General features: G+C 37.3%; 1 protein-coding gene across 3 annotated transcripts in view; it reads left to right on the top strand.

Annotated features, from left to right (window-relative positions):
- Nucleotides 1–22,625, top strand: part of DISC1 (DISC1 scaffold protein) — a 145,858-nt gene that overhangs the window by 41,211 nt on the left and 82,022 nt on the right. For all 3 annotated transcript variants that reach the window (XM_026705192.2, XM_087937601.1, XM_087937609.1), the window contains 4 exons: nucleotides 399–634; nucleotides 5,528–5,582; nucleotides 7,897–7,999; nucleotides 12,539–12,727. In XM_026705192.2, coding sequence (XP_026560977.2) covers nucleotides 399–634; nucleotides 5,528–5,582; nucleotides 7,897–7,999; nucleotides 12,539–12,727 — 583 coding nt within the window. The remainder of the gene's footprint in view (nucleotides 1–398; nucleotides 635–5,527; nucleotides 5,583–7,896; nucleotides 8,000–12,538; nucleotides 12,728–22,625) is intronic.

Here is a 22,625-nt window from a genome sequence, read left to right as displayed (position 1 = left end):
ACAGGACAGCAATATGGTCATATAACTCAAGTATACGTGAAAAGGATTTGAGTTTCTCTTACATATTTTGTATTATTCATTGATCAGTTTTTCTTTGTTAAAGATATACAATAAATCAGAAGGGACCTTGGAGGTCCGCTAGTCCAACCCCCTGATCAAGCAGGATACCCTATACCATTTCAGATAGGTGGCTGCCCAGTCTTTTCTTAAAAATTTCCAGTGATGAAGCACCTACAACTTCTGAAGGCAAGCTGTCCCACTGGTTAATTGTCCTCACTATTAACAAGTTTCTCCTTAGTTCTAGGTTGCTTCTCTCCTTGATTAGTTTCCATTCATTCTTTCTTATCTTGCCTTCTGATGATTTGGAAAATAAGTTGACAGTATCCATCTCTGTGCAGAAAGAAATTGAAGTTGTTAGAGCAAAGCTGGCTGTTCTGGAAGCTAAAGATCAACAGTTAAGGATAGAAATTCAAGAACAAGACCACCATATTCAAGAGCAAGATAATGAACTGTCTACTTTGCTCAGCTGGGTGTCACTCAAAGAACTGCAGACAACTGGCAAAGCCTTGGCTGATATTTTGGTAGCCTCTGATAAAATTCCATACAGGTTGGATTTTCCAGACTCTGTCAAAAGGTATTCATTTTGTGGATTATTATTATTTTGATGAAAATCTGCTTTATTCTTTTGCCTCTTATTTTTCACTGTATTATTCTACTTTTAATGAAAAAACATATATAAGGAAACATAATCTTTAAATTTATATTCCAGTTCTTAGAAAATTACTGTATGTATCACAGTAATATTAATATCATGTTTTATCTGGATTTGAGTTTCCTTTACTGATTACACCAAGGAATCATTAATTTATTAGAATAGTAGAATTCTAGAGTTAGAAGGGCCTGTTAAGCCAATGAATCAAATCCCCTGCTCAGTATTGTGACCCAAATTAAATTATCCCGGATAAATGTCTGTCTAGTCTTCTCTTGAACCCATGGAATGAAAACTTGCCCACCACATCTCTGGGAAACCGCTTCTATCATCAAACTGCTCTTGGTTAATGACCTCTCATATTCAGTGAAAATTAGCAAAGCTGAATGAGTGGTACTTATGACCGGTCCTCAAAATTCCAGCCATCCCAACAGGACTGTGGTCACATCACTGTGATCTGGCTGTTTGGCAACCAGCTTGCACTTAGGATGGTTGCAGCATCCTGTGGCCATGTGATTGTCATTTGTGACCTTTCCTTGCCAGTTTCCCATAAGCCGTGGTGGCACAGTGTAGTATTGCAGGCTGATTCTGCCAACTGCCAGCAGTTCGATCCTGACCAGCTCAAGATTGATTCAACCTTCCATCTTTCTGAGGTCAGTACAATGGGGAGCCAGATTGTTGGGGGCAACATGCTAATTCTGTAAACCGCTTAGAGAGGGCTGTAAAGCACTGTGAAGCAGTATATGTCTAAATGCTATTGCTATATGCAAATTTAATGGGGAAGCTTGCAGGTACTGTTGCAAGGGGCTCCTTTAAGTTGTTACCCTCTAGTGGCTCCCTCCCACCCCAAGGATCCTGGCTATGGAGATCACAAAGAGGCAGCCACCTGTATCTCATCCCTCATCTGGCAGCAATCACTCTAAGCCCCACCATGTTTGCATTGTACTGCAGCAAGCCATTTATCTGACTGCTGGCCTGCTTGCAAACTGCCTGCTTGTGAATGGTTTTTCAATTGACTTTATTTGCTGGAAGCCAGTGGGAAGTTACAAGGAGGTTCTCACTTAGTGATATTGATTCTTGCTTAATGATGACAATGGGAACTGCCAGAATTGCTGTCACTAAGCAATGCAGTCACTCGACCTCTCATTTTATGACCTCATCGCTTAGCAATAAAAATTCAAATTGCAATTATTGTTGTTAAGAGAAGACTACTTGCATTTTTTTAAAAAATGTTTTTTTTAAAGAAACATGCAATTAGAATTTGTTTTCCTATAGCATAAATCCATTATTCTGTGTCTTTGGGATGAGAGTGCAATCTTAATATGGCTTCCTGCACCTTGCAAACTTCTTGTGGTAAAGAAGATTTGGTTTAATTTTGAAATGGCCCATATATTATGTGTATGGAGGAAGGTATTGTTATTTCACTTTTCCCCTAATTGAGCTGCACACACAAAGCATCTGGTAAAATGTCCAGAGTTACAGAGTGAGCACAAAGAAATTCAATAAATAAATACAATAGACTTAGAGCAGGAGTCTCAAACTCAGTTTACCTGGGGGCTGCTGGAGGCAGAGTCTGGGTGAGGCTGGGCTGCATAAGGGATTCCACAGTGGCACTGCAGACGTCATTTCCGCTCAGCTTCTACTTGTTAGCGGCTCCTGGTTTTGCCTTTCCCTTCCCAAGGCAACACGGGACTGGAGCCGCGTGGAGCTGCGCCAGCGGTAGCAACTCCTGACAGCCCCACCTGGACACCTGAACAGAGCCCGGGCAGAATTGCCTGTTGCTGCTGCGGGCGCTGCTGCGGGCGTCTGGCTGCCCAAGTAAAGAACCGCACCCGCTCAGGGCAACTGTGAGGAGCAAGAGGGGAAGCCGGACCATTGGAGAAGCGGAGCAAAGCCGGAGATTAGTAGCTGCCTCTTTTGGCGCAGAAAGCTTCCCCCAACCAGCCAGCTGGTCTCCTCCTCTTCGGCCATACAGAACAAACAGGCAGAGAAGGAGGAGAGCAGCTGGCCAGTTGGGGGAGGCTTCTTGTGCTGCCAAAGAGGCGGCTAATGATCTCCGGCTCCGCTCTGCTTCTCCAACATCCGGCACGACCCTGTTCTATGTGCTGGCTGCTCGGACTTGCCAGGCCTGAATGTCAACCACGACGAGGAACAGCAGGCGGGACTTCCTTCAGAGGTCCATTACCCCTGCGGGCTGCACTAATATTATACTTTCATATCATGGTGGGGGCCACAGGATATTGTCCTGCGGGCTGCAATTGGCCCGCGGGCCGTGAGTTTGAGATCCCTGACTTAGAGACTTAGAATAAACTAAGAATAATTTTATTGTAACTTTAAATGTACACTAATTGGCATACATTAAAATGAAATTTCGTTGCATACAGCTCTCAAAGTGTCATCACCTCCAGTATACACTACCTAAATATGTTAAAAATATAAATAAATAAATAAATAAATAATGCACATACTTACGTATATTATATGACACAGAGAAACGACACAGTCTGGTTTGGATGTATAAGTGTACATGGCAAAAACCACCAAATCTTGCAAGATTACCAGACATAGATAGGGAACAAAGCTGCTGAAGAACCTGGTGGTCCTGCTAGAAACACCTTAAAACCTGAAAATGAAATTCTATTGGAGCCCTTCCCACAACTACCTTTTTAGTCCAATTTCATATATCATATGTAGATTTGGTTAGGGGTGGGATACAACAGGGTTTGGGATTTATGAGCTTCCCTTCACACTGAGAGCCAAGTGCCTGCAAATTGTCATCAGGAAATAAAGATCAGGTAAGAGCCCGGGTGGGCCAGTGGGCAAAAACATCAGCAGACATAGAACCGGTTCTATGTCTACTGCTCTTCAGAGCTACCAGTTCAACAGAGGTGGACGGAACCGGTAGAAACCCACCCCTGGATTTGGTACCTGAAGACTATGGAGATATGATGTTTGGCCCATCCAGACACTTTGAGTTATATTTTTATGTCTTAGGTTTCATTTTTTAAAAGGTAATAAGCTCCAAACAAGAAAAGAATGTCTTCTCCATATTGCTAGAGATGCAGTGATACATATTTCTAATCCAAACATTGCTTGGTCATTTATATGTTTGGAATATTCAGGTGACATTTGGGACTGCTAGTTAGGGCTGTATTCGATTTTTGTAGCTTTCTTTTTCTGCAGGAGCACTCTGGCAATTGTTTTCCTTGATGGGTTGCTCTCATTTCTCTGTTTTTGTTTAACAGAGCTTTTCTATTAACTTGTCCTTGAGATGTGCTCATTTCTGATTTTTTTTTTTTTTTGGCTAATTCATGTTGAAGCATAGTAACGTTGACTGCTTTGCTTTTCCTTTGAAGCCACTGTATTTTCCATCAAGTGGTACACTATTAAGTGTCTTTAAGCCCCTACCCTCCCAGCTCCGTTTGTTCAATTGTTGGATGCTCTATTTTTAGTTGGATTTAGTGACTTTGATACATGACTTGCATACCTGATTTATCACACTGTGAAATAATTAGACCAGCATGGATACTTCCCATAGGGAACTGATAATTTTCAAACAGCACAATATGCACAAGACCTAAGAAAAATATCCTCTGCAAATCCTGTATCGATTTAATAGCCACAAATATTTAGTTCTCAACAACTTTTCTAGAGAAAACCATCCAGCTCCAAACAAAAGTAAGAGAAAAGGGTATATAGAATAACAAACAATAATACACCCATAGATTTGACTAGAAGAATGATATGTGAACTATTATTTGCACTATTATTTGAACATCTCCAGCACATCTTCCTCCTCCTGTTTTCCCCCACAACAACAACAACCCTGTGAGGTGAATTGGGCTGAGACAGTATGACTGGCCCAAAGTCACCCAGTTGGCTTTCATGACTAAAGTGGGATTTCAATTCGTATTTTCCCATTTTCTAGCCTAGTGGCTTAACCACTAGACCAGGGGTGTCCAACCTTGACAACTTTAAGACTTGTGGACTTCAACTCCCAGAATTCCTCAGCCAGCAAAGCTGGCTGAGGAATTCTGGGAGTTGAAGTCCACAAGTCTTAAAGTTGCCAAGGTTGGACACCCCTGCACTAGACCAAGTTGGCTTCTTGGACTGCAGAAGCAAGAGAGAAGATAGACTTACAAGGTTCTGTTAGAGTAGTACAATCTTACAATAAAGTTAGAGCTAATATTTCTTGGTGTGCTTCTTGCTTGAAGTACCTTGCAAGACTACTTTCTTGGTAGGCAAGCTGCAACTAAAGGGCTGCCATATCACTTGATCAGAAAAAGTGCAGCTCTTATTACTGGGGAGACTTTTCCTGTTGACAATGTAATTAGCCTGACTAATGAGAAAGTCATCCCCCCCCCTTTTTTTGCTGACATTAATGACAAGAAACAAAATAGTCTTAACTCTACCAAACCATCAAAATCACCTGATAATTGATAACTTGATCACCATTGATTGGGTTCGTGGGGTAGCAGAAGCTACCTCAGGAGTGTCTTTTGCGGGGAGAGACGGGAGAGGGGCTTTGTGGCTATGGACATGTGTGAAAGTATAGATGTATCTGGTTCATCGGCTTCTAACTCTGAATCTTGCAGTTTGTATGGTCTGAGGGGCCTGCTTGTTACCCTTGATCTATCAGAAAATCACCAGATCTGCAGTGACCAAAACTTGTCAATAATGCCAAGTTTTGAAGGTTGCAGGTAATCAGATACCCTTGTTATGTTTAACAGGTTTAGCTGAAGTTGCTGGTGCTTCTGAATATGTGTCTGATGGATTAACAAATAATACCAGATTTTAATGCTAATTTGTTATTTCTAGGCTTCAAGAAAAAATACAGACCCTTAATATATCTATGACAGAAATGGCTGCTGAAGTAAGTACAAACTGTTATTTTCCCCAGTATTAATGAGTCAGTGAGTTGCAGTATATTAAGTGAAAGACCAATATGCCTTAAGCAAGGCCTAGCAGGTTCTTATTTTGAATATCAAATTTGGTGATTTGAATTTAAATTACTGCAATGTGTTTTACATCAGGCTGCCCTTGAGTAAGCTGCAATTGATAATAAGATGCAACCATGCATCTACTAACTGGAAAGGGTCTAGTAGGTCATCTTTGGGTCATTGTGATGGTTGTCAGCCAGATTTCAGGTCCAGTCCAAGATTTATTTATTTTTTATTTATTTATTTGATTTGATTTGTCAATTGCTTACAAGATAATAGATATAAGTATAAACATAGTTATGGATACATGAAATGGATACATATAAGAAAAATTAAAAAAATAAAAAAGAAACAATAGGACAGGGATGGTAGGCACGTTGCTGCGCTTATGCACACCCCTTACAGACCTCTTAGGAAAGGGGTGAGGTCAATAGTAGACAGTCTAAGGTTAAAGTTTTTGGGGTTTGGGGAAGGAACCACAGAGTCAGGTAGAGTATTCCAGACATTGACCACTCTGTTGCTGAACTCGTATTTCCTGCAATCAAGTTTGGTGAGGTTTACCTTGAGTTTGTATCTATTGTGTGCTCTTGAGTTGTTTTGGTTGAAGCTGAAGTATTCATTGACAGGTAGGACATTGCAATGTATGATTTTATATACTATACTTAGATCAGACCGAAGGCAGCGTAGTTCTAGGTTTTCCAGGTCTAGAATTTCAAGTCTGGTGGCATAAGGTATTCTGCAACAAGATTTTGGTTTTAACCTGTGAAATCCCACATTTCTTGGTACTTGGACTTTCTCTCTTGCTGATCTCATCTTGATCTGAGACAGGCTGCTGAAGTTTTCCACCCTTCATGAATTGAAACAAGTGAGGATTCAGAAGTACTCTTTCTTTGTCACCATCCCCATGTTAGGAACATATGACCCTGGGATACAGAGAGTCACAATCTTTATTTTATTTGTTTGTCAAACATGTACAAGATGACAAGTATAAGTATGAACTTAAACAAGAATGAGGGAAGTAAATATGGATAAATGGGGACAGTAGACATGCTGATGCGCTTATCCATGCCCCCTTCAAGGACCTCTTGAGAATGGGGTATGGTCCACGGTAGACAGTTTGAGGTTGAAGCTGTGAAGGGTTGAGGCTGTAACAACAGAGTCGAATAGGGCGTTCCAAGCATTGACCACTCTGTTGCTGAAGTCATATTTTATGCAATTGAGTTTGGAACGGTTTACCTTGAGTTTGTATTGGTAGTTTGCCCGTGTATTATTGTAGTTGAAGTTGAAGAAGTTGTTGACAGGCAAGATGTTATAGCAGACAATTTTGTTCTTCTTTTGAAAGGCCATTTGTTCTATCAAATGGTGGTTCTGATATTGTCTGATTTTGGGTGGCTGCATTTTAATTTCAAACTGATAAGCACTGAGCCACTTGCAGTAATTTTTAACTATAAAAGCACTTTACACTACTTCCTTGGGACCATCTGAATTTAGCTGCCTTCTTGATCAACAAAGATTTGCACTAATAAGAAATATGGACTCTATTTTAAGAACTATAAACTGTCACAGCTTTGCCCAATATGTTTTGAAATGAGACACTATTCCAGTAGTTCTATCATGGCATGAAAGGAAAGAATAGGACAAAGCTGTTCATCTGGTTCAAGTCTTTTATTTATATTTATATTCCAAAACCAGGGATGCCATGTGCTTTGAATTCATGCCTATAGGAACAGGATTAGATGTGTACCTGAAAGGGCCTTCTGAAAAGGTTTTATGACTTGCATAGTAACTATGTGATTCTAGGAAATTATGCATCTGAAATTAAGATATTGCTTGGAGCACATCAATGGTTTTTCTGGAGAGCCTTTTGACTTTGGCTCTGAAGTGCAATACATTCCATTCAGCAGTTCCTGACAGTTAACAAGATATTTGCAGAAAATTCAGACATTTGCAGTGATTTTGGCCTTTGGTTTGTAATATGATCCCACAGTAACTGCTCCTCTGCTTTCTTTATGATTCTTTTTTCCCTGTTTTGCTCATTGCTAATACCCAGAAGTGCAGTTTATGTTGAAAAGCTGTACCCACTTTGGGGTACTATTTGCAGCAATGTTGCACATTATTTTCTATTCCTCTTGATTGTTGTATTGAAATGATGCACATCTTGTAACCAAGACAACCTGACATGCCTTTGTATTTCCTAATATTGTTATATGAATGAAATCCATATCAAGGCTGCCTGTCTCCATATAGGTATGTACTAATCAGACGCTCTGCAGTACTTTAAGGAAGAAAGAGAGACACATTGAGATTCAACTTTCAGCTCTTCTCAAAACAAAAATGCTTGCTGCATCAGGTAATTATTGATGGAATAGAAAGATGCTAAAATGTTTCATGACAGAAAATCCTTTACCAGAACTAAAATTTTAAAAGAAGTCAGGAACAAATTCCTTAAGTCACCGTGGGTTGTTGTTGGTTTTTTTTTTTTTTTTTTGGTAAATGAAAATAAAGAATGCAAGAATTAAGATGTATTTGACTTAAACTGTACTTTTTTATGGAACAGAAGAGTTGGCAGTTTCTCCTTTAGATCATAAATACTACTATTGCAATAAATATTATTCATCTTCAGAAGATCTGTCTATCTTTTCTTTCCTCTCTCTTTTATCTGTAGCCTTTACATTTATGACTTTTAATGTAATTTTGGTGTTCTTACAGTTTATTTGGTAGGCATTTGATTTTAAAATGTGTTTATTAATTGGTTACACATAATCTTAGACTTCACTGACTGAGGTGGCTTATAAATTTATTAAAAGAATATAAATAGAGAAATCTGTAAAAACCCCTACAAATTAGTCCCTCTTTATAATATCCTTTTAAAGACGCAGACATATTATAGTACATTTTAACTCAAAGACATACTGACTGGAATGTGATTGAAAGATGTCCAAGTCACTTTTCCTCTTAGAAATCCCCTTTGTTAGCTGCGAGTTTTTCTACTAACCAGGCTCAGAATTTACTTTTAGAGATGCTTTTAGAGCTGCAGTGGTGCAGTGGTTAGAATGCAGTACTGCAGGCTACTTCTGCTGACTGCCAGCTGCCCACAATTTGGCAGTTTGAATCTCATCAGGCTCAAGGTTGACTCAGCCTTCCATCCTTCCAAGGTGGGTAAAATGAAGACCCAGATTGTTGGGGGAAATATGCTGACTCTGTGAACCGCTTAGAGAGGACTGTGAAGCAGTATATAAGCCTAAGTGCTATTGAAGCAGTATATAAGCCTAAGTGCTATTGCTATGTGTCCTCAGAATTACTGGGAGCAAAGAAGTCAAAAGAGGAACAAGGAAGGATATGAGCATTTAAATCCTTCTCAAATCAGGGAATCGATCACTGTGCTAGCATGGGGTTAGGCCAATGCTACTTAATTCTTAACATATCAAGTCTAGTGAACATTCCAAAAATTTAAAAATATAAAAATTTGTAAGTAGAAATAGAAGTACAATGACTGTGTCAAAAGAATGCAAAAATAGTACCAATGTTCATTGCCTGAACACAGACTGACTACAAACAACAGCATAACAAAATAGCAATGATGATGCATTGGAATATCAGCAAGACATACCATTTGCCTGCAAGCAAGAAATGGTAGGACCACAAAACAGACAAAATAATAGAAAATGATGACTCTTTAAGTGCTCTGAAACTTTAGAATTCAAGCAGGCACCTGACACATAACATATTAATAGCTGTTGATAAGAAAGATAAAAAGTATGAATCCCGGATGCTGCAATTCCTGGAAACAGCAGAATAGAACTGGAGAAAATTACAAAATACAAAGACCTACAAACAGAGGTAGAATGACTATGGCAATTGGAAATAAAGACAGTAGTAATATAGATGTCTTGGGTACAATCCCCAAAGAATTGAAGCACGACTTGAATACCATTGGCACTGAAAAAATTACCATCTATCAACTGCAAACGGCAAGTTTTATTGGAGAGCATCTTTCATCCTGATACCTTTAACACCATCAAGCAACAACATCTTCCTCTCCCAGATCCTTGGGAAGCACTCAGTATGTGGATAAAAATACAAAATCCAATCGTAACTTTATGTTGACTGTGTGACCAACCATAATTTGTTAAACTTGCCACCTGATTCTCAACAAATGAACAAAATCATTCTGGATGCTATTAACCATTTCCCCCTCTTAGCTTTTCAAGTGTCGGAAAGGCTGGGATGCTTGCTTAATAAGACCTAACAAGTATATGGAGGTGATGAAACCAGGAAGTCAAGCAATGAAACCATTACAATGTGCTGTTTCAATGAAACATACGTCTCAAAAGAAAAATAAAGAATTGTATTAGTTAAATTACATTAACTATTTTTCATAGGAATATTTACTTGGTCTTTTAAAACAAATAAGATTAGAATGCCTTATCATTTGGTGTTTTCTATCACTGGGGCAGATTTATGCAGATATGTTTAGAAAAAGAGTCCTCGTGGTTTTTAAAAAGTGCCATTTTTTGTTACTGTGATAGAAGTCAGGAGTTCACTACTGGCACTTTAAGAGAGTGACTTGATCATTTTTTGATGAGTTTTTGATATTTCACCTCAGAATTGAAGTCACATTTCTTGCTGCCATGAAGTAAAATAATAAGAAAAGCAAACAAAGACAGATTTGTCTCCAGAGCATATATTAGAGGCAGAAATGCTTATAAATTATTAACTGGGATATGGGGCGTATTTCATCAGCGCTTCAAGTCTTGATATTAAGTTTCCTTCTGGGAATTAATAATCATTCAGTAAGCATAAAACTTTAATAATGAGGAGAGTATCTTCTCCCTGACCTTTCAAAACAAAATAGAACGACTTCTAATTACAGAATTTTGATTTTGAGAATAATGAAGGAATAAACACAGCAATAGGTGGTAACAGATTTTCTTGGTTAAGAAAATTAAGTCCAATTTAGAAGGGTTGTGCCATGGCTATCCAAATGTTATTGCAGTGCAATATACGACATCCCTGATAAGATACTATGGTGGCTAAGATTTATTGTGGAGCATTTATTGTTATTTTAATGAATGAATGATTTATTATTAAATCATTATTAAAAAATAAAATTATGAATTAATTTATTAAGATCACATCACACTCCTGTCAGAAACAGTAAGGTGCTTCCAGGTAGAAAGTATTAGCTGGTGACATCACTGCTTCAGGAGCTGGAGCAAAGGATAGTACCTCATCTATGGCAGCATTTGGGTCTCAAATGCAGATTGGTTGCTTGTTAAGCCAGTCCTAACCATGCGAGCCACTGTGCCGCTAATTTATTAAGATTATTTATTTATTATTTTAAATATTGTGTTATCATTGTATTACAGGTTAAGGGTAGATTGTCATGGAGACAATATATCTATGTGGTGACTAGGAATCAAAAACAATTTGATGTTACTCAATCAGTCAATCAATCAATTAAAAAGACTTATTGCAGTTGTTAATCATTACATGCATCCATCTTTCCTCCAGGAACTGAAGGTGGCATACCAAAACTCTGCCTGTGCCCCTGAGCACAGTAGTTTAAGACAGCTCAGAGTGAGAGATAGTAACTTCTTTTTTTAAAGTTTTTATTTTTTAAGACAAACATATACAAACAAAATGTAAAAACATAAAGCCATCTTCCATTTTATATACATACAGTATGTCAGTTGGTTACAAATCTTTTGTGCTATCCTTTCATAGTCATTACTCACAGTTTATATAAATTTTCACATTGTCAAACTAACATATGCTTATATGTTACTAAAGTATTTATTCCATCATTTTATACAAGATATTCCAAATTTTGTTTTAAAGTGTGTATTATACTTTCATCCAATGGTTATATATGTCTATATCAATCTATTAAACTTCTATTACAAAATTATCTACTATTACATTACCATGTCTTTTTGCCCAACCATTGATAAAACAAATCCCATATCAGAGAGATAGTAACTTCTTGAATACTCTCTAAATAACTTCCGTGGCCAAATATAGGATTAAACCTGGGTCTCCTTTGTCCTATTCTAATATTCTTACCACATCTGCATACATTGAGGTCCATCAGCATATTATCCATATAAAATTGTGAAATGGAATCTAGTAATATGATCTGTATCTTTGATCATTTGTGAGATGAAATATAAGTATATCAGAATCTTTTAATTGGATAATTTTATCACCTGATCCCACTATCTCCAAGCAAGTACTTACTACTAGCTGAGAAGATTCCTGTGAATAGGCTGTTTATCAATAAATCATTTTAATTGGAACCTTCATGTGTGAACCTGGTCTTTCATGCCTGACATTTTGCCTGATGGCATTGGTAGAGAGAGAGATTAAGTCGGAGAGAGAAAGGTCTAGCATCAGGAGTGACCCCCTCTAATTATGATTTAGACTTCAATTTGGATTCTCTTATCATGGCATAATCCTTCCTAATATGAAGAGTTTATATTCTGAATTTCCCCAGTTTCGTGAGTCAACACGTTAGTATATGCTTTTATTATGTTTTTGAATCAAATAATGATGCATTGCACTTCAACAGATCCTTCCTTCATCACCATCAAACAAGAATATTTGCTTAACCCAGGTCCTTGGGAATGACTTGATAGGTGAATAAAAATGCCCTATCCGGTTAACCACCTAGCTGATTGTGCAACCAACCATAATAACAACTGTTTACCTTTATATTTTAATTGATTGTCAACCACATTGAGAAAATAAAAACAACAATGAATACATTAAATATATGCTCATTTCTCAGCTTGTATGTGGCTCTTTAGTTTTTGTGTATTTAAAAAAGTCAAGGTTTTGTTTCTTCCCTGTCTTCAACTCTTCCTAATCTTATCTATTGAATGCACAGGAGGTAATTTCTGTACCGCTAAAGATCTTGCAGAAGAAATTCAATTGCTAACGGCTGAAAGAGACCGCCTGAAAGGGCTGCTCAATGAATGGTCAACTCTGAATGCCAAAAATATCCAAAAGTTAGAGAGAACGAAAGAACGTTACAAGGAACTGAAGGAAGAAATGGAGCAAGAGGAGTTTGTATTTGGTGAGTAGAGCAACTTGCTAGCTGTTGGGATGACAGAGGTCTGCCATTTTTATGCAGGATGACATCCAGTGTTTTGCTTCATTTGACAAGCAATAATGTAATTTTTATGATGTTTTAAACAAAGATCTCCAATGGGCAATTCTGCCAGGAGTGTTGATGTATACCACATATTAAGGGCTGTCAGCTTCTGTCCCTGTCATTCTTGAGTGATTTTTTTTTTGCTTGCTTTGGATATGGGTGGTGGTGGCTTTCTTTGTTTTAGATACAACATTAAAATGTAATACAAACTAAAAACAAAAAAAGGAAAGAAGAAACATTGCAAGAAAGCAACTAAATAAATAAATAAAAAGAACACCCTTCCCAGAAAGGATCTTTCCACCAACATCACAAAGTACAAACAATTTCATAATCTCTTTACCTCCTCTTAATTAACAAATTCAATTATCAGCGAACATCTAAACAGAACTCTAAAAGAGTCACTTTGGTCTAATGGTTAAGGCACTAGGTAGAAAACAAGAGACTGGGACTTCAGGTTCTGCCTTAAGCCATGAAAGCCAACTACGGTAGATGATCTTGGGCCGCTTACTCTCTCTCAGCCCAGCTCACTTCAGAGTTATTTTTGTGGGGAAATATGAGAAAGAAGGCCTACGGGATATCTCCTCTGCCTTGAGTTATTTGTAAAAGTAATAAAGGAAGGGAATGAATGAATGAATGAATGAAAGAAATATTATTTAATATATATAAAGCTCAACATTTCATATGTCAATTCTTAGTGTAAGCCAAACCCATTTAAAAGTCATAGAATGGTCTCAATATTCTAGTGTAAAAAGCCCCCCTAAACTAAAGTTTAACAATAACACAGAGAGATCATTTGTTCATTAAAAAGGCAAGTTCTAATATACAACATTTTTTTAATTTCCAAATGCCAATTCCAAAGAAAATCACCCCAAATAGCATCTTTCAAGTAAACACCCCATATTTCAGCTTTAAACCATAAACAAATCCATATTTTGTAAATATAAAATAATCCCAGTATCCTGATATAAACAAAAAAAATAAAATGTAACATAAGAGTTAATTTCTTCTTTAAAAATAATAAGTTCAGAAAACTTCTTTACTTTAAGTAAAAAGACAGATACCGGGTCAGTTTAAATGTTATAAAATTAGGATTCATAAATTAACTGAAGGAGAAAATTCTTAAACAATATATTACATGTAATTAGATATTGTATGCTACATTTTTCCAATCAAGATATCAGCAAATCAAATTGTGTATTTTGGTATTTTTGTGAGACTATTGGGCTGGAGCATGGGTGTCAAACTCACGGCATCACATTGCTGTCATGTGACACTTCACTACATTTTCCCCATTCACCGAGCTGGGTTGGCCGTGGCTTGCATGTGACGCATCCAGCCCGTGGGCCACCAGTTTGACACTCCTGGTCTAGAGGGATTTTCTTTGAGTGAATACAGCAGAATTCACTGCCATGGTATGGACAGTAATTCTGCTAAAGCAGAGAGGTTGGTTCATGCTTTCAGGTATCTTCAAAATTTGAAGTCAAACCACAAATTAAATTATTCTTCATTCTTGGGCTTTCTGAACAGCAGGTTGTATGAGGAAAAAGTGGTTCATTATTGCATGGAAAAAAGACTATTTGGTTGATTATGAAAAGAGATAACATGCAGTTAAGTGCCTTTGTGTGCCAAAATACTGAATCAGTCTTCTCCAGTTTTCCTGTAAATATGTGGGTAGGTACAGTTGTATATACTGTTATATAGACAACTTTAGGGAAACAATAAAATCTTCCCATGGGTAAAATCTAAATATATGGAAGAACAGAGTTCACTGTTTTAAGATTAACAATGAGATTAGGCCTGCAAAAATGTTAAATGTAAACTGCCCAGAGATGGTGGGAGTCAAGTGGTATATAAATTTAATGAATTGTTATTATTAATTAAATCTTTGATTTAAATTAAATATTTCAGTTAAAAAAGTTTTCTGCTCCAAAACATACCCTCCACAGATTTTTTTCTTGATCATTTCCTTTTGACTAGACTTCTGTACGGCTCTTAAAGATAGATCTCAAGGATTTCCCCATTTCCAAAATAAATGTACACTAACTCAATTTCCTATTTAAAAAACTATAGCATTAGAGAGGGCTGTAAAGCACTATAAAGCGGTATATAAGTCTAAGTGCTATTGCTAAGTGCTATTATACTCCCGAATTGGTTTTGAAAGTCAGGGTACTGTCTACAGCTTTTGGGGGAAAACTTTCAAGGTATTGTTTGCTTTTTTAAAACTCTCATCATCCTTTGATGATTAGAGTATAAACCAATTGCAGAATACACAACTGCAAATGTCCTTTTAAAAACAAACAAACCTTGAATTCCTTACCATTCTTAAAAAAATATATCTGAATCTGTTACCTTGTATAATAAAGTGCAGTGGAGCACAAAATGCTGCAAGCAATATAAATAATTAAAGTATGTGATTTCCTTCCCCACCCTACCTCCCTTTTCACTTTTGCTCTTATCTATAGCCCATCTTTCTTTAGGCTGCAGTAATTTGTTTTTGATCTAATTATATGAAATGTATAACAATAATTTTAGTGAAAACATGCCTCAGGATTGTAAACACTGACACTTCTTACCATATGCCAATGTCATTTTAACACAGCTGAGTTTTATTTTATTTTTTAAAATCCTTTTAATGGGAATCTTTCTTGGAATACTTTTCCCCCTTTATTAAAGATTTCTAGAGATTTGGTAAATCTTTGCTTTTGTTCATTTTTTTTTATTTTAAAGTGCCGCTATATCACATGTAACTGTGACAGCTTCTAGGTGTCTGCTAAAAGATTTCTGAAAGGTAGTATTTTAATTTTATATGGTGCTTTCTAAATTATAAACTAGGATGGTGCACATAAACTACAGGTAGTCCTCAACTTACAACAGTTCATTTTGTGACCGTTACAATAGCATTGAAAAAAGCGACTTATGGTCATTTTTCACACATACGACTTTTGCAGCATCCCTATGGTTGCCTGATTTTCATTTGGATGTTTGACAACTGACTCACATTTATGATGATTGCAATGTCTCAGAGTCATGTGATTCTCTTTTGTGACCTTCTGATAAGCTAAGTCAATGGGGAAACTAGATTCATTTAACAATTTACAAACTGCAGTGATTCACTTAACAAATGTGGCAAGAAAAGTCATAAAATGGCGCAAAACTCACTTAACGAATTTCTCACATAGCAACATAAATTTTGGCCTCAATTGTGATCATAATTTGAGGATTATCTATAACTGGTTGGCTTCCAAGTCCAATTCAAAATGTCGGTTACCACAACAACACCTATATTTGCCTTCATTTGTTGGTTATCACCTTTAAAACCCTTCATGGTGTGGAATCAGCTTATCTGAGGAACCATCTCATCCCAATTCAGCAGCCTGCCCTACTGATCCCTGCTCAGTAGAAGCAGGGTATGCTGCAGGCCCTGTCAGTCAAAGAATTTCAGCTGGTGGTAAAAGGAGAGCCTTTTTCTGCCGTGGCCCCAGCTCTTTGAAATATTTTACTGCCTGAGGTGAAGTTGGCCCCCACTGTTTTGGTCTTTGGGAGCTCCACCAGTTGTCTTGGGGTATTGATGTTAGAGGTTGGCTGCTGGGTCAACGGGAAGATGCCAGCACTATACCAAACTTGGCTTTTGTTTTTTATCTTTGTATCTAATGTTTTAAAATATATTTATGATTTTGATTGTAAGCCATCAAAAGTCGCTTTGCAATGTGGGATGCGTGGCTTATAAATTTAATAAACAATCTTCATTTGTATCAGGCAGCTGGGAACTGTAGCCTTTGAAATGTGGCTGGACTATTTCTGGATTGAACTCCTAGATAATCTACTTCTCACGTCAAGTTATATCTGAGTAGCATTTATATGGCACTACTGTGAACCATTAAGAGGTTGTAAAGTATTTGGAGATTATTACTTTCTACCTGTCTAGCAATGAACTCTCCTTAATAAATTGTGACATAGTCAAATACCCTGCCTTTCAGCAGATTTATAAAGCTGATAAACTACTCAACCCATCAACGAATAAAGTGTAGTAACATGATAATATCTGTATACATCCTTATCATATTCATGTTTGCCTAGGGCTAGTTTGAATATCTGTGTTTTGTGCAATGTGAATAAAAGGATCAGAAAAAGAGGTGTTTGGATGCTAAGTTTTCCCAACTTTCAGAAGGTTAGATAGAGATGCTTCACAAATCTTAAGATTGTTTAACCACTTAAAACAAGTCACAGTATTAATTATAAATTTACTCAGTATGGATTTGCAACATTTCCTAATTTTAACATAGAGATAGTTTAACAGTTCTTATGATCAGTGTAGACAACCAGTAATGTATACCCATAATGAATGAATTCTCCATGTAATGAAATATAAAATTTAATATATACAGGTATAATCCAACAATTCAATATTACTCCATTTTGTAATCTAAATACTTCATTTTTAGACTAAGCTAAAGTCTCCCTTGAATTGTGCCTAATTTTCACTGAGTACATGGATCTGTCCACATTGTTTTCTTGGCCAAAATGCAGACGTGGGTTTTACTTTTTGTTTGTTCAATTTATATAGCTGCATAATATCACACACACACACACACAGACAGAAAGGGAGAGAGAGAGAGAGAACAACAAAATCCATTTAAGCATATTAAAAATAATAAAAACTATTAAAACTATAAGAACATAATCTGTGAGAGTGCAATTCAATTTATTAACAACATAGCCATTTAGTAGATTCTACCTCACCAATACAGGAGGTGGCAAAGCCAAGTTCTCTTCAGGCCCTATAAAATGGCCAGAAGGGTAGATATCAATCTAAGTTGTAGAGGAATGACATTCCAGTATATGTTTTCCATAGCCTTGTATTTAATTCCCAATGTTGTCTACATCTCAGAATTTCATGATGGTCTCTCAGTTAAGAATTAACTAGGACTGACCCTGATCCCATCCAAAAGATCTAGGTTTGTCCCTGCTGCCTTTTATGCTTGAGTTGACTTGGTTTGCCAAACAGCCTTCATTCATGAAGCACCCTTTTGGAAGTGAAGGTGAGCTGTTCCAATCCTTGATGCAGCTGCTTTGAGGTCCTGCCAAAGTCATGCCTATGCATGCACAGAAGCTCTTTCCAATAAGATGACTGATGATGCAAATGGGTGACTGTTTTGTTGAATAATGTTAAAACACCCTCTCCGTAACACTGCCATCATCACCTGCAGTTCTTTAGATTGGTTTTGATGGTACCTCACTCCACTGATGGGTTGGTTATTTTATTTTATGAAGTATATGCCAACTTGAAAAAAAATTGCTTCAAGTAAATTTAAAAAAAAAATTTGTCATCTTTCCACAGAGGACCAAAGACAAAATGTGCATAGGCTTATTACTGAATACATTTTAGTTGTTTAAAAAAAATGTTTGCAAGTACGATAATTTTTATGTTTATTACAATGTTCCTTTTCCCAGCTTGCATAGAAAATAACCAAAGTATTTTTTTTTAAAAAAAAGCCAAAAACCTAGGTAATAAAATGAATCAATTCATGTGAAAAGAAGAAATAGTTAAAATATATAGAATGATGAAGGCATAATTTTCAGCACTATGGAGATCAGCAGCAGAAGTTTGAGCTAAGCCTGACTTGATAGTACAAGGCTACAAACAGGATCACACTACTGGGGACAAACAATATCTTTTCAGAATTATTATTTCCCATTACAGCACTTCAAAATTGCAAGTACACATACTTTGAGATTCCCAGAGACATTTGTAGTTTTCAGTGTTGACTGATATTGGTGAAGGTAGTCAAACCATCAAGATGGTCTACATGCCCACAGATTTTAAACATGCAGTGATGAGAAGAGTAGAAGATTGAAAAAGGCCTCAAACTCCATCAGGACCCTAGCCAACAAAATTAATTTTAATGTGGAGAAAAGCAAAGTTTTACATTTAGGCAGGAAAAAATCAAAGGTATAAGTACAGATTAGGTGAGACCTGGATCAAAAACTATAACTGTGAGAGGGACCTAGGGATGATTGCTTGAATATGAGCCAGCAGTGTGTAGCATCAGCGGTCAAAAAAGCTAAGATAATCCTGAGTTGGATAAACACAGGCATAGAATCAAGATCATGTGAAATATTAGTGCCACTTTATAAAAACCTAGTAAGACCACATCTGGAATATTGCAAACCAATTTTGGTCACCATACTATAAAAAGGATATTGTTGAGACTTTAGAAAAAGTTCAAAGAAGAGCATCTAAGATGATCAAAGGCTTGGAGACTAAACCATAAGAAAAATAGCTGCAGGTTTTGGGTTTGGCTAGTCTAAAGAAAATAAGAATTAGGGATGACATAACAGCAGTATTCCAGTATTTGAGGGGCTACCACAAAGAAGAGGGGATCAAATTATTCTATTCTATTCTATTCTATTCTATTCTATTCTATTCTATTCTATTCTATTCTATTCCTATTCCTATTCCTATTCCTATTTCTATTCCATTCCATTCCATTCCATGCGATTCCATTCCTATTCCTATTCCTATTCTATTCTATTCTATTCTATTCTATTCTATTCTATTCTATTCTATTCTATTCTATTCTATTCTATTCTATTCCTATTCCTATTCCTATTCCTATCCCATCCCATTCCATTCCATTCCATTCCACTGAATTCTGATAATTTTATTGGGAGAAAAGCAAGTCTTGGAAATGCTGCTTGAGTCAAAAAGTCATTCACTGCATGTCTATACATCAAAGACCAGAATCGTGCAAGCCATGGTATTCCCAGTGACACTCTATGGAAGTGAAAGTTGGACTTTAAAGAAACATGAAAGAAAGAATATTGATGTTTTTGAACTTTGGTGTAGGAGAAGACTCCAGGGAATGTTGGGGACAGCAAAACCAAAAACCAAGCCAATGGATAACTGAGCAAAGTGTTCTCACTCAAGGCATAAATGTCCAGGCCCAGATTGTCCCCTTTCAAGCATGTTATGCAAAGACCTAGCTCTTTAGAAGGGGATCTAATGCTGAGAAAGGTGAAAGGAAAGGGAAGAAGAGGACAAGCAGCAACAAGGTGGATAGACTTGATTACAGAACCAAGAAGTGTAGCATTAGGAGATTTGAAACACCAGGTTAGGCACAGATTTCTTTGAGAAAATCTGTCTATGTGGTTACTAAGAGTCGAAAATGACTCGATAGCACATAATCAATGAATGGAGCAAGGGAGCAAAATTTGCTTTTCTGTTGTAGATATCTTATTCTTACGCTGATAGAAGGAGGCAGAAGTCAAGGGCAGAGATTTAATCACATAATAATCAGGGCTGGAATTTAAAATGGGACACATCATTAGTATGTTAATTAGTTTTTTCTTTCCTTGCCAGCTGCTAAGCTTGCAGAAGTAGCACAGAGAAGTGGCTTAGCAAATATATTTATCCTTTGATCTGTGTATGCCTTGCAGGAGATAAAAAAACCCTGTGGTATATTTGGAATGTTTTACTTCTTTTTGAATAAGTATGGCCTGAGCTTATGATTTAAAGATCCCAAAGCAGTTGGTACATGCAATTAAGCCCATAACTCCAATTGCATGTGAATTCGCCATTTTCTTCTGTCATAACCCCACCTTCTGATTTTATTTCAGTAGCACTAGATCAGTATTATGGTTGACCTTGGAGGGCCGGGGGTGTGTTGCCATGGTGGGCATGGCCAGCTCAATGTCACTCATGACGGGGGCACCTGTGATGGCCAAGTGCTAAGGCAGGACTTCCCTGAGACCCTCCCTCACTCTCATTATAACCTCCCTCCCTCCCTCCCTCCCTCCCTTCCTTCCTTCCTTCCTTCCTTCCTTCCTTCCTTCCTTCCTTTTCTTCTTTTTCCTTCCCTCTTCATTCTCCTTTCTTCTTCTCCTCTTTCCTTATTTTTCCTTCCTTGCTCTCTTCTCATCTTTCCTCCTTTTTCTTTTGTTTCCTCTTTCCCTTTCTCCTTTCCTGTTCCTTCTTGTATGCTCAAATGCAAAAGGAGAAACATTTCTCATTTTGTTTTGTTTTTAGTCTGTTTTGATAGCCCTCTGCCAGTGAAAATGGGCCACGTGGCCACGTGCAACTCCCCCCAGCTCCATTTTTGCTGGCAGAGGCACAGTGGGCCAGTCCTTTGCTGTTTCCAGAATGGCCCCGCGAGGCATATCTAAGCACCCCATCCAGCCCACAGGCCTTGAATTTGACACCCTGCTCTATAGGTTTATCGGTGACTGCTCACATTGATGCCACAAGTTAAAGAATGTACTTGGGACATCACCTAATGAGTTATTTCAGCATGGAACAGAAAGCTTATTGAACTCTATTCTAGAGTTGTTTCTAAGCATGCAAAGGGATCTCTGTTCAATACAGTTAACATAGAAGAAGTTAAAAAAAATACTTTTATGGCAGCTTAAGAGCAAATTGAAATATTATAGATTCAGGAACAACATCATTCCGCCAAGAAATTAAAGTATGCAGGAAGCAACTAAATGTAAAATACATTTCAGTCTTTCAGAATACTCTGATGTTATCTGAAATTATTTTTCTTTCCGGAAAACACGTTTTTTTCCTGAAAATGCCATTGTAGAACTGCTGAATCAGAATACCTTGCTGCTATTCTGTTCTCCTATCATCTGCATTATATTAACTTTGCTAAATCTAGCATTGGTGTGCACACCATACTGTCTTCTGAAGGAGTATTACAGGGTCAGCCTATTGTTGTAACATAAGCTCAGCTATTCTGCCTTAATTAAAATGGTCAGAGTTGGAAGTATTTTCTTAATTTGCTGTATCCTATATTTGGAGTTTTGACCAAAGGCTACTTTAACAATAAATTCTTATTAAACTTTAGCAAGAGTGTTGAAATCAAATATCAGCTTTGAAGAGACATAGCAAGCCGACAGTTGACCATAACTTTGTTGAAAATTATTCTGTTTCTGCAAATTTAGGGAAATGTGCCCTATTTTGTCCTTTTGGGGACACACTTTCCTTTCCGATCTTCTTTCTTTCCGGGGCTGACACAGCTTTCTAGTGGCTTTAATGGCCACTTCCCTCCACTGCAGGGCTTCAGGAGCTTTCCTGGATCAACCAGGGACTTTACGATGTTCCTGGGATCAACAGGATGTGCTCCCTTCATCTCTCCAGGATGGTTCGGGTCCAATTGGACTGTCCAGCTGTGGGGGTTTCGGTGGTTTTTCCAGGAGTTCTGGAATCACTGTCATTCCACCATGACGCCAACCCCACCCTCCCCTTATTCGAAATTTTGAAAGTATTTTACAGACAGTGGTACAAAATGGCCACCACTTTGGGAAGGAAACCTAAAGAGATGCTTCCTATTTTCACTTCATGCCTTTCAGAAACTCTTTGTAGCCTTAGCTTGCTTTCTCTTTCTTTTCTGAGAAAGTGTAGCATACTTCCAAACGTTACAGTGGGCTGCAACCATCAACCATTTTATTTCCTAGAAATATCTCTGAGGTATTAAATAACTAAATATTAAATATATTTGGAAGTTATATTTTGACATATGCTACCTGCCTATCAATTTATTTCTTAATTTAACAAATCTTTAAACAAAATCTGCTAGGACAATCTACTAGGGCAAGGAAAGGTGTCAAGAAAAGTTTGAGTGGCTCTTTGGGTCCAAATTAGGAATCCCTGATTTATTGCTTTAAAATGGTTCAAGAATTTTAGTTGTAACTTCAGTTAAGCTTCATTATTTTGTGAGTGCTATTTTGCTACTTGAAGTTGTAGAATTATGTCTTATGTTGACCTGCCCAAAGTAGTTGGACCTACTCATTGTGAATGGCCTTCCATAAAACAAGATTCCCA

This window comes from Pseudonaja textilis, chromosome 1 (genome assembly GCF_049901715.1).
Source record: "Pseudonaja textilis isolate UNSWEBS1 chromosome 1, rPseTex1.2, whole genome shotgun sequence".
NCBI lineage: Eukaryota > Metazoa > Chordata > Lepidosauria > Squamata > Elapidae > Pseudonaja > Pseudonaja textilis.
This window is presented reverse-complemented; position numbering and strand designations above follow the sequence as displayed.